Source organism: Eptatretus burgeri, chromosome 17 (genome assembly GCF_056783735.1).
Source record: "Eptatretus burgeri isolate ZD-2024b chromosome 17, Ebu_testis_v1, whole genome shotgun sequence".
In the NCBI taxonomy this organism is placed as follows: Eukaryota; Metazoa; Chordata; class Myxini; order Myxiniformes; family Myxinidae; genus Eptatretus; species Eptatretus burgeri.
In genome coordinates, this window is record NC_140977.1 from 44,620,887 (window position 1) to 44,633,668 (window position 12,782).

Genomic DNA, 12,782 nt, shown 5'->3' on the forward strand with positions numbered 1-12,782 from the left:
TCGGTAGATAGATAATTTAACTAAAGAATGAATCGTCCCTTTGGAGAAATCACATGTAAAACAACCATGAAGATTAATGGATCGGCTCTACCTTCCATCGTCATGACTTATGTAAATAATGAAATAAATATACTTCAACCGTTTCCCATTGTCATCAAATTTCACGTTGTGTTCCCGATTTATATTATTCTCCAACTCAGTTCAATGTAGCACCTCGATGCACCTGACTTGGTTGCGTTTGTGATCGTAATGTGATGCATATGAAACCACAAATCGCCAAATTATTGTGGTTCACCAAGACAGTGTGCCCAAATTGAACGGATCACCTGATGCAGGATCTTGGGTCAAAGAAAAAAACATTTACATTCTTTTGTTTTGTTATTTACGAAATGTGGGGAAAATCATTTTGTTGTACAAACATTTGTGGTGTTGCATTCACGATGCATCTGCTACAATACCTGTAATAAGGTTGCAAGAATCATTGTTTGGGGTGATTCATTGGTACACCCACTGACTGTCTTTCCACAACTCGCACACCACACAGGAGGCGCTGAGAAAACCTTAGGATTGTGTTTGCTTCCAAAATCCCCATTCATACACCTTACAGGAAGTCAATCTACCAACACAATCAAAACTGCTCTCATCAAATCTCTCACTTGTTTTTCATGGCAAGTTTTGACATTCTGACAAATACCTGATGAGGGCAACCTTCGTCTTTTTTTTTTTCTCAAGGAAAATTATCTTGACTTGTTCTGGACTAAATAAATATGAACAAGGTGGAATTAGGAACATAAATCCAAAAGAAAATTTTAAAACCTCTTTGAACTCACCCTCTGCATTCCAAGAATCTTCACTCAGCTCTTCCTTCACTTGGATGTTGTCCGACGTTGGAAGAGAGTCATCATGGAGATGTATCCCCTCATTGGCATCCATTGCACCTGAACAAAATCCAATGTTTTAGAGCATCACAGCTTCTTGATTTTTGTATACTGTATATGTCATGTTCAGGGTGATGCTTTTCCATTTTAAATTGTTTTCATATCCATATTCTACTTTCATACAAAACTCAGCTCATCTATGCTATAAAAGGAGTGGTGCGTGTGTGCGTGCATCAGTGCGGGTTCCACCAATTGTTTGGACACTTTGCCTGACTCTACCCGCTATTTCTGTAGTATGGCCACCATTTTTGGTGCTTACTGCTATGCGAAGTCAAAAACATCTTCGAAGCAGTCACATTCACTATCGCCGTGCCCTCTCTACAAGTTTTCTACAAGAGTGTAAAATGAACAAAACAACAGTTGAAAGGATCTTGAGCCGATAGGCATCACAGGCCTTGTGAAGATCGGCCTCGGTGATCGAGGCAGTATTCTTTTGTTGATACACTGCCCAAATCATGATAGGAGAACGGATAGTGTTAAACATTCCACTGTTTTGATGTGGAAATGCCCTGTTTTGTTCTGATCGCCTTCAGGATCGTCAATCAGCCCGGACAGCCTCCAACTGTAGTTTGTTTGGGGTAATGTCCCCAGGGATGGTGTGCAGGATCTTTGTGAGGTTCGTATTTGTCATTCCTGTTGCTGCAGTTATCAATGGTACAATTTCGGCACTTTTCAGCTCCAGGATCTTTTCACTTCATTCTTTAGGTTTTGATATTTGGTCATTTTATTGATTTCTGCATTGTTGAGACCAAAATCACTGGGTACTGAAACCTCAATGAAGAATGTCTTCTTTTCATTTTTGTATCTGAGTATGATGTCCAGTCGCAGTGCTTTATTTTCTATGTTCACACTGGATGGGATCATCAGGTCATACTTGATCACTATGTCCTTGTTTTCAATGATTGCTTTTGGTTCATATTTCCAGGAGTTTTGTGAAACTGAGATATTTAAATTTCTGCAGATGTGCCAGTGGATTACTCGACATACCTTGCTGTGTGTTTGTATGTACAGCTGCTCTGACCTGAGTTTTCCACATCCCGACAGGAGGTGGCTCATGCTGTTTCTACCTCGCAAAAACTACACTTGTCTGATTCGCTCAGTTATTAAAGCCATTTGTGTAATGTCCTTGGTCTTGGGCATTTATAACGATACGTTCTCTGTCCCAATTGAGGTGTGTGTGTGTGTGTGTGTGTGTGTGTGTGTGTGTGTGTGTGTGTGTGTGTGTGTGTGTGTGTGTGTGTGTGTGTGTGTGTGTGTGTGTGTGTGTGTGTGTGTGTGTGTGTGTTATCTCCATATGCAGGTTTCAGAAGGTGGAACGGAGTCTTCCCAGGCCTCGAAGTATAAGCCTCCATTTCAGTAAAGGATGATGATTCATGGACCAATTCGTGAGGTTTTCTTGTTCTCAAAATTTTGTTCCAAGGGCTCTTTTGAGGATCGCCAGACAGCTTCCAATTGCAGTTAGTTTGTAATAATATTCCCAGGGATGGTTTTTTTAAGATCTCTGTAAAGCTCTTAAAGCTCCTACTGATTCTTACGCCTGGTGTTGGCTTAATGGTTAGGGTGGTGGGCTTTGGATCCTAAAAGGGTCCTGAGTTCAAATCCCGCTCAGCTGTTGAATTGATACCAGGTGGGGTTAACTCGACCTGTCGTCCTTGCGAGGTCGGCAAAATGAGTGCCAGCATGCTGGTATACCGTGTCGGAGTGGCGACCTGTCAAGGATTGTGCCCAATAGCCAAGGAGACTGCTTCGGCATCACAAACGCTTTGCACAGAGTATGCTCCCAATCTCCTCCTCGTTTTAGCTCACTTGGAACGTAGTTCCGGTGAGCTTATGGGATGGTACATCATATTTTATTCCACAAGACATTTTATACATAAAGAAAAATATATAAAACTACCAGTCCGTCCGTCAACACTCATAACTTATTCTCTGAAACTACACACGCGATTCCGATTAAACTTGACCAAAACTTTCATCACCCGTGATGTACCAATGTTTGTTCACAACATTAAAAAAAAAATTAATTGGGGTGTGAGGGGCAAATCGCACGCACGCATCCATACACGCATTTGCAGCACACAACATTGCACTTCACAAGAGCCACATTGCAACTCACTACAAATCAAAGTCAGCGCATCATGAACAGCGGACCATGAGTATGAATCTTGTCGATAAGCAGCAGCAGAATAAAGCACCACAGATGGGCGAACTTGGGTGCAAGCTTCATTGCCAGACCATGGACTTGGCCAATGAGTGCAGCGTGGCAACAAGAGCACACAAATGGGGAGACAGCATTGCCAAAGCTCAAGCCATGATCAAGAGGGCGGGCCCCAGAACCATGCTTCCCGATGGAACTTTACAAGCACGAGAATTCCAAGACTTGGTATGTGTCCTGGGAAAGTCAGGGAGCCGAGGCGGAGCCTCTACAAGAACGAGCATCTTCCCTGGACATGCTGGCCAATACACTGACTCACTCTCTTTTGCTTTATATCACTACCTCCAATTCGTTCACTTCGAATGCACAAATTACATCCACGACCTGTTCAGGACTGGGTTACTGACTCACATTCACAATTTCCTCTGTTGCACCGCAAGCATTCACCCGCATCACATAAATACCCCCTCTTCTCTCTCCTCCTCCCTGTTTCACATTGAGACAACCGCAAGCCGACAGGCTTATGTCGAGTGAGTGAGGGGTCACAAACAAGCCCAGCCTTATTCTTCTCTCTGTCTCTCACACTTCCTTATCTCATTTCCTGGAGTGGATGAGGCACCTAAGTGTGTAGATTCACGATAAGATGTCTGATAAAGGGGCTTAAATGTTGAGGATAAGATCAATCTTTGTATATATCTGCTTGTGGCAAATCTTTGACAAACTGTTTCCAACCTGCCCAATCATCTTTTTTCTCCATTGGTTAGAAAAAAAGTGTGTAAATAGTAGGCTTAGGTGAAAGAATAGATTACCCAGTGAGAATCGATGCTCTCCATCAGGACCCGGAATCGAACCCGAAATTCTACAGAGCAGATTATCCGCCTGTAGCAGTTCCAAGTGTCTGAAATTGATTCCTACTATGCCTTATCTCACTTCGTCCATTAATTATAATCCGTTTGTTGGTTCAGCAAATTACATCACAAGCATCTCCCGTCATTCTTTACAAAACAGACAAAGACAAGTCAGTTTTTGTGTGTCTAGTTTGTTCAAGTTGTGAAGAGAATGAGTAGATAATGTACTCACGAACTGTGTGCATGCGAGTCGGACTTCTCCAGGGATCCGACAGACAGCATCAGGCTATTATGTCTGTACAGAGTATTGTGAAATTCCAAAATCATATTTATTAACAGCAAATATATTGCGGCATATTTATTGACAGCAAATAAAAAAAAAAGTTGGGAGCCATTGAGGAGCAGTCGTGTGTTGCCTTATTTTGTGTGTTGCAGTCGTGTGTTGCCTGGGTAAACCATGAATACATCGAAGTCATACATTAATACATCGATGTTGCAGTCATGTGTTGCCTGGGTAAACCAGGTTCAATATTTTGTTGTTGAATCCAATTGAATTTTTTTGAATCCAATTGAATGCAATTTTCCTGGAGGTTTGAATTAATTTGAATCAACTTTTACTACTTTGGCATGATTTGTATTTATACAATATAAATCATGCCACCGATTTTATTGACGCATGAACATAAAATTTACGCTCATGTTGTTTCTCTGTATTCCCTCCACCACCAAAGATGGATGGAGGTTATGTTCTTCACCCCTGTTTGTCTGTGTGCAGGGTATCTCAAAGTTATAGATAGATTCGGACAAAACCAATTGAGCAGGTTGGGTGTGTGACAAGGATGAATTGATTAGATTTAGTTGAATAATCGGAATTGAGACAGCAGTTCAGAATCAGAATCGATTCTCAAATTTAAGAATTGCCCAAACCTAGTAAATAGTGGATAGCAGTTCTGTCCCGCAGTTCCGTGATGGTTTGTATGAGCCAAAGTCCCACCGACAGTATCGCTTGGCCATTCTGATCGACAGGAGTGGGGCGTTGAGAGCACAGGCCTCATCTGGGGGCATTAATTTGCCAGGAAGGTAACGTGGGATTTGGACGCGAGGCCCATACCTAAATTAATAGTCTCAGACGGCGTCTGTGGTTGTTTCGCAACCTGTCGTGCCACGGAGTTATCTGCGGCTCATCGGCTACATGGTCATTGGTCGGGAAGCGGGTTCGAGAAGCCCGCTCATGACCTGGACCGGTGAAACCCATAATATCTCACGCAGCTGCATTCACCTTTTTCAGCAGCACTGCGTCGCTGTGTCGGCAAAAATTGAGTCCGGTCATCTGCACCATCTTCAGTTCAATCAAGATCAACTTTGAGCTGATCTCTGCAATGGTCTGCAGGATGCTATTCTTGCAAGTGATGTGGAACGGGCTGGTCGTTATGCGATTCTTCCATCGACATTCACAGGAAGCCCAGGTTTTATGTCGAAGCATTATCCAGGTCCCGTGGCAAATGTCCGAAAATTTGCCAAACCAAAGCTGCTCATTACATTCACCTGCAATGTGAATTGGTATGAAACGGTAAGCGAACTGGAAAATTGGCAAACAGCTTCAGATCAACCTAACTTGACTGCAAAAGTCTTCAAAATGAAGTTACATCAACTACTGGCTGACATCAAGAACGGCGTACTCAGTCATCTGAGGGCTCACGTGCATACTGTTAAGTTTCAATAGTGGCCTTTTGGCCTCATGCCCTTTTCCTACTGATTCTTGATGGCGAACAGTACACGTAGAGTGACAAACAAAGTTATCAGCGCCGAATTCCCCAACCCTGGTGATACACAAATAAATGCAAGAGCTTTTCCAGTGCGTTAAGTAATTAATGCTGCATCGACAGTTTGGGAAGCTGAACAGGAATTGTCCAAGTACGGTTGACGGCGTCTGTTCGAAAAACTTCCAAAAAGATTTCTGCCTTCGAACATGACTTGAGGATTACTCTGATCCAACCATATACATTGAAGTACAGCTGACGGCGGTCTAACAGCTGTGGTTAGTGCATCTCGCAGAAATGTACAAGTGGACAATCAAAGCGTTGTGCCATATAATAATTCATGGCTGTTCCTGAAGTATCACACCTACATAAATGTTGAACACTGCATCTCAATAAAAGTTGTAAAATACATCCATATGATATATACTTAAATATGATAACGATGCCACAATCAGCTTTGAGGCAGGTGTTTATCAAATCAGATTTGCGATGGATGAACGGGAAGATGAGATCAAATGCTATGAGCAGTGTTGATTTATTGGAGCAGCCTGGAGAATCTTCGGCTTTTTGACGCGTGGCAACTCCATGTCAGTTGAACCATTTTCTGTTTATTTGCCGAATGAGCGGTGCGCAACGTTCAACCCCATCAATCCAAAAGCAGCGCCGGCCACAGCATACAAAGCCAACCGCCTTCTTTGAGAAGAACTCTGAAGATACTGATATATATTATATATATATATATATATATATATATATATATATATATATATATATATATATATATATATATATATATATCATCCTCTATTGCAATTCCCCTGTTCACTTCATCTGGCAGAAGGAGCAGAAACGTTGTCAGTGGAGAGTAGCTTCCGTAGGAACAAGGCCACATTCAATAGGTAGAGTTTTCACCGTCGACCCGAACCAAAGAAAGAGAAATCTTCTACATCACAAGGCCTGTACTATGTGCTTTGATGGTCTGCAGACAATCAACAGACAAGTCTGTGAGACCATCAAGCGTGCTTTCCAGGTGTTAAACTTACCTGAGGACGCCAACGAATGGAGTGTCTAGCCGAAGCTGCAGGTACCCCAGTCACCGTTATGCTTAAGAGACCTGTTCAAAACAATCTTACTTTTCCATGAACCGACAGAATCCCTGGAGCTGCTCACCGACAATGTTAATGATGATTCTGAGGACTTCCGGTATCAGACAGCAACAGGGACTATCAGGGTAAGGAGTTAGCAAACCGTGCAATCAGTACGACCTCGATGTCGAGGAAATAGATCCGGCAACAGAGGACTTCATGAATGAGTACTTAAAACATATTACCGCATATCAGCCAATTGCCTTTGAAGCCATCAAAAGTAAGACTGATGGCAGAGAAATTTTATCCCACGTTTCAAAAGAATGGTCAAATTGCTCGTGCAACAGCTTCTTCGGGAATAGCTTCAGCACTTATTAAGCTTGGGCTCACTGCGTACACCTGTTTTACGTTCGCCCATCCCACCTCAAGATAATTATATTTGCAATATAAATGAAAGCACACAACTCGTCATCTTCTTCAGGGTGCAGACTTGCTGGTGTGTGATGAGGTTCCGATGGGTTATCATTTTCTTATTGAGGCCCTTGATCGGTGTCTTCAAGATGTCACTGCAGATGATCGTTTGCTTGGGGGGGGGGGAGGGGGGGGAAGCTCCAAATTCTTGGACGAGATTTTCATCAAATCCTTCCAGTGGTCCGACGTGGGAGGTGGCCAAACAATCAATCAACGCCTGCATGAAAAAGACCCCGTTGTGGCGGTGGTGGATGATGTGACATTTAACAACAAATATGCACGTGCTCCATCGACTTTATGTCGTCGAATAAGGGAGTCGCGATCTACTCGAGCATTATGCTGCTTGTTCGTTGCAACTGGGTGAGGAGTGCTTGTCCCTTTGCGGAGGGTACCCTTTTCAATGAGGTCATCAAACTAGAGTTGATAGAAAACCTGACCCCACACGGTCTTTCGAAAAAGGACATGGGAAGGATGTTTTCAACTCTTGCTTTGCATTTCCAAGCACAATCTATATTAGCTTCGTTCGTGAACTTTGAATAGCAGGCGTGATGGCAACCATCCAAAGCCGATGGGTCGAATGGAATAGTCCAGTGCTGAACCTTCCGCATCTCTTCTTTGAGAAAAAGAAACATTAATCAAAGAGATTTTCTTGAAGTTGAAGTTGGGTTGAAGTTAGCTCTGCCGTTGCATCGCCATTTTTCTCTGAATGTCACCAATACTAGACTCTAAGGACGTCTGGCAAATTTGATCAGTCAAAATGGCATAAAATTTTATCCAAGTACAGCACTGCTAAACAATTCCTGTAAATACCTTCCATTTGAAATGACATCATTTTAGATTCTTACCTTCTGAGGGAGAACCATTTGGTAGTTCAGATTCCACCTTCACCACCACAATAGAAGATTCTGCCGAGAAACACAACCTGCTTTTAAACAAAGCAAAGATTCTCAAAGGGCACATGAACCTTTACGTTCGATCTTTGGCACCCAATACGAACTGGTTCATCTTTGTATTACAGCCATTTCTTCAAAATACATAATTAAAAATAGTTGCTCTCTGAGTATACCTGGTGTTGGCTTAATGGTTAGGGTGGTGGGCTTTGGATCCAAGGGTCCCGAGTTCAAATCCCGCTCAGCTGTTGAATTAACACCAGGTGGGGTTAACTCGGCCTGTCATCCTTCCGAGGTCGGCAAAATGAGTGCCAGCTTGCTGGTTTACTGTGTCGGAGTGTTGACCCGTCCAGGATTGTGCCCAATAGCCAAGGAGACTGGTTAAGCAGCAACAACGCTCTCAACAGAGTATGGTCCCAATCTCCTCCTCCTCCCTGGTTGAATCCTGGTTGCCATGGTAGCTTCATCTCGTGGCTCTGATATCCAACACCAATCGAGCCTTTGCGGGGCTAAGATCACGTTAAGTGTCCAAGGTTTGCTCGGCCTTATTAGATCGGTCACATCGTCGCCTATCGGCATGACACTCGCGCACGTTGAGGATTCCAATGTGCATGTTAAAGCGATCTTTAGACGTGCAGATCCTGACACGATTGTTCCAGAGAGGATTATTAAGATTTTTGCCGCATGTGGAGAACATGCTCCATGACACACAACCAGTGTGACCACTCCTTGGCTTTTTTTCACAAGATCTTGGCTATATTCGTTGTTCACCTGGGCGTCTTGGTTTTTCTGTAGGTTTTCTATTGTCATCGCTTTTCCGAAACCTTGTGAATTCTTGGCTTTTTTCATTGGCTCACCTTGGCATTTATGAAAATGAGGAGTGGTCACACTGCGCACAACCCTCCCTCCTGGTAGAAACAAATACACAACTTCTTCTTCTTCAACACCCACTATTAACCCACCTTTTCTTGCGGGGTCGGCCAGGGGAAAGTTTGGCCCGAGTCTTCACGAACGGGCTGGCCAGGCCGAGTCGGGGCAGGAATTTGGAATTTGGCCATGGTAGTGGCGATGTGCGTTTGTCACGCTACTCCTCCAAAATTGCTACATAGGATCAGCATGACCCCAATTAATGTATGGGGGTAGGTTTTTTTTTAATCTTTGCTGGTGGTGTTGGGACAGGGGCTGTAAATGTGTATCGTGTGGCGCCACCTCCAGGTGGGGGGAGGGTATTACAAGTCCCCACCATTTACATTATTATTCACGTGCCCACGTCTTCCAGTGAAGCGAGGTGTTTGGAATCATCAGCAGTAGGTACGTTTTCGCTTCATGCAAGTAACCCGGGTTATTTTTATTTTATTTTCAGGAGTGATCGAGGAAGCTGACAATTACCTATACACCGCCTAAATAAAAGGTACGCAAACAATCGGTCCCTCTGCAACCCCACTCTTTCCACGTTCCATTGTGCGATCACGTTGCAAAAAAAACAACAACATTATTCTCCCATCGCTGGACAAGCTAATGGTCCTCGGGTCAAGATGTACCTGAACGAGCAGTCGGCCCGTTTGTCATCACAATAGCCGATCTGTATTTAAAGGTTGCCATGGCAACGTGAGACATACGCAACCCGATCCACATCATAAACAAAACACTTCGTGTGCAGAGACGAGAGAACCCCGGTACCTGGTCCCGTGTCAGTTTCATCCCATCCAACAGGAAGGTTCTGAACGTCCAGGATCTTGAACCCACACATCCCAGCAGCCCCTCCTGGACCCCCTTTGTTCCATCCAACAGAGCTCCACTTGGAGTCCGAGGGACTTGCATTAGCCGGGCTCGGGGGATCACGGTTCATGACCTTCAGCGCAGAGTCCGTAGTGGTGGTGGTGGGAGGAGGAAGAAGACAAACCACAGCAGCAACAACAACAACAACCTCTCCCTGTTCGTCCAACCGGCTGTCAATGGAACAAGCGCTCCGAAGATCCAAATCTCCAAGAACACGTGATCGAGACCGGAAGTAAGATACTTGTAACGCAGGACACCCCCATTCCTCGTCACCTTTTCATATTTCACAGAATCACTTTATAAATCGACCCATGTGATGGATCTCAAATAAAAGTTCCTCTTCTTCTCCTCGTATTGTCATGATTGTGTTGCGATTAAAAAAATTAAAAAAATCTTTTCAGATCTACATGGATCTCCGAAGTACACAATGGTATCGATCTATCGCATACACGAAAATGGCGGGAATTATGACTCCCCCCATCCCCCTGCTCGAACAATCCCTTTTGTTCCAGCAAAAAAAAAAAACCCTTTATTATTTCTTTAAATTGTTTTAACGAAATACCTGTTGGCACTTCGTCTCCATGATTTAACACCTCGTTGCTCAAACATCCCGTGAAGTACTTAAAAGTTTTTTTTTTCCAAGCTTTCCAAAATGCCAGATACAACTCGAGCGGTGTGTTCATTTACCAAGCAGCTAGCTATCGCTTTCCAAACCAACCATTCCTTATCAACCGTTTCGAATAGAGTGCTTGCTTGAGTGCTTAAGCCGCTTGACGAGCGCTGTACAAGCGAATTGATGACTGAACACACTTCCCATTCTCCAGAAGTAGTGGGGTAGATATGTGAAAAAGATGTTCATTTCCGGCAGAAAGTGTGAAATTTCGCATACAGGGGTATTTTGTGGCGCTGATTTCAAAAATTGGCGGATCCAAGAGATCAAACCAATGGACCGGCCGCCATCTTCAATTCCACTATGGCCGCCAACACGAAATGTTGAAAATCCCTATCTTGGGTTCGAAATGAACTGTGGCGCTGAAATTTGGTACACAAGGGTATGTTGACATGCTGAGTTCAATAATGCAAAATTTGAAATGTCTGACAAACGGTATGGCCGCCATTTTAAATTCCAATATGGCCGCCATTTTAAATTCCAATATGGCCGCCAAGACAAACTGATGTTTTCATTGCTTTAATAGCACAGTGTACGGTAATGTCATAATGTTAAATCATTTGAGCATTATTATGATAACTGGAAAATTGTTGCATCTCGAATCTACTGATGGGTTTGTAATTTTGTCGAAGACAGCAGAAATTTGGGAAATTCAGCGCCCCAAAATTCCCCTGCATGCGAAATTTAATACTTTCTGCCGGAACTGAACATTCACATGACATTCCAATAATTTTTTTTTATGTTTTATACTGTTTCCGGATGCGATACTGTTTCTGCCATATGTGGGATTGGCAAAAATACTGTGTGGAGCATATGGAATTCCATGCCAAACTTGGGGGAGGTCTTCAATCATCTCTCACATGCACCAGCAGAAGTAACAGATGATGACATGGACAACATAGAGAGGTTCTTCGTTGTTCTGTACAGTAGAACTTCCCCTCTAAAGAAAGTGAACGAAGCACGCAAGCAGCTGTTTGCTCAGGGAAATCGGCAATCGGAGAATATTCCACCGACAAAAGGGGCACTGCGTCAACATGTGGAGAGGGCAGTCTTTCAGGCCGGTCACATCTGGGGACAGTCCCAAATTGCTAACTCAGAGCTGCCTTCACCTGCAGATTGGGGATGGGCTAAAAATGCAGATGATGTCTGGCATCTATTTTGGACAGTAATGCCAGAGGCGTCAAAAGGGTGCCGAGAACTGATCAAGTGCAAGTGTAAAAAACGGTGTGCTGGAAATTGCAAATATTCTGCTGCTAATCTACCATGCACACGACTATGTTTCTGCTCTGGACAATGCTTCCGAGATGAGCAGTAGGAGAAGTAAAACGGATGGAAAAAAGCTTGCAGCATGTTACGGCTGCCAACTGGTACGAAATATACTTTGAAATGAGCTCTTTGACTTGTTATATGATTCGTCAACTAGGGATCCATTGAATTGGTATTGCTTTTGCAAAGAACCCGGGATTTTCAACATTTCGTCTTGGCGGCCATATTGGAATTCAAAATGGCGGCCATACCATTTGTCAGACATTTCAAATTATTGCCTTATTGAACTCAGCATGTCAACATACCCTTGTGTACAAAATTTGAGCACCAACAGGTCATTTAGAACCCAAGATTGGGATTTTCAACATTTCGTCTTGGCAGCCATATTGGAATTCAAAATGGCGGCCGGTCCATTGGTCAGACCTCTTGGATCCGCCAATTTTTGAACTCAGCATGTCAAAATACCCCTATATGCAAAATTTCAAACTTTCTGCCGGATGTGAACATCTCGAGCAATTTTTGTTACATATCTGCCCCACTAGAGCCTGGTGTTGGCGCAGTGGTTAGGGCAGCGGCTTGGGATCCAAAAGGTCCTGAGTTCAAGCCCCGTTGGGCCACTGAATTAATACACCAGGGGGTTGACTCAGCCTGTCATCCTTCCGAGGTCGGCGAAATGAGAACCAGTGTACTGGGCCGGTGTATACCCCGGTTAAAAATAGGTGTACCAGATCCCTGTGTCGTAAGAGGCGACCAGGGTTGCGTCAGGAAGGGCATCCGGCGTAAAACATGTGCCAAATCACTATGCGGATCATACGCATGATGCGCTGTGGCGACCCCTAACGGGAGCAGCCGAAAGAAGAAGAAGATCTGCCCCACTAATGCACATCTATCTATAATTCCAGCAATATGTGTGTGTGTGT

At 43.8% G+C, this 12,782-nt stretch overlaps 1 protein-coding gene across 12 annotated transcripts in view; it reads right to left on the minus strand.

Annotated features, from left to right (window-relative positions):
- Nucleotides 1-10,265, minus strand: part of LOC147009936 (uncharacterized) — a 192,554-nt gene extending 182,289 nt beyond the window's left edge. For 3 of the 12 annotated variants that reach the window (XM_085863202.1, XM_085863203.1, XM_085863201.1), the window contains exons 1-3: nucleotides 9,828-10,265; nucleotides 8,103-8,162; nucleotides 831-938 (exon numbers count right to left, since the gene is read on the minus strand). In XM_085863202.1, the coding sequence (XP_085719328.1) occupies nucleotides 831-938; nucleotides 8,103-8,162; nucleotides 9,828-9,996 (337 nt within the window). In that variant the 5' untranslated portion in view covers nucleotides 9,997-10,265. The remainder of the gene's footprint in view (nucleotides 1-830; nucleotides 939-8,102; nucleotides 8,163-9,827) is intronic. The other 9 variants (XM_085863214.1, XM_085863213.1, XM_085863212.1 and 6 more) reach the window with 7 other exon arrangements.
- Between the last annotated feature and the right edge of the window lie 2,517 nt (nucleotides 10,266-12,782).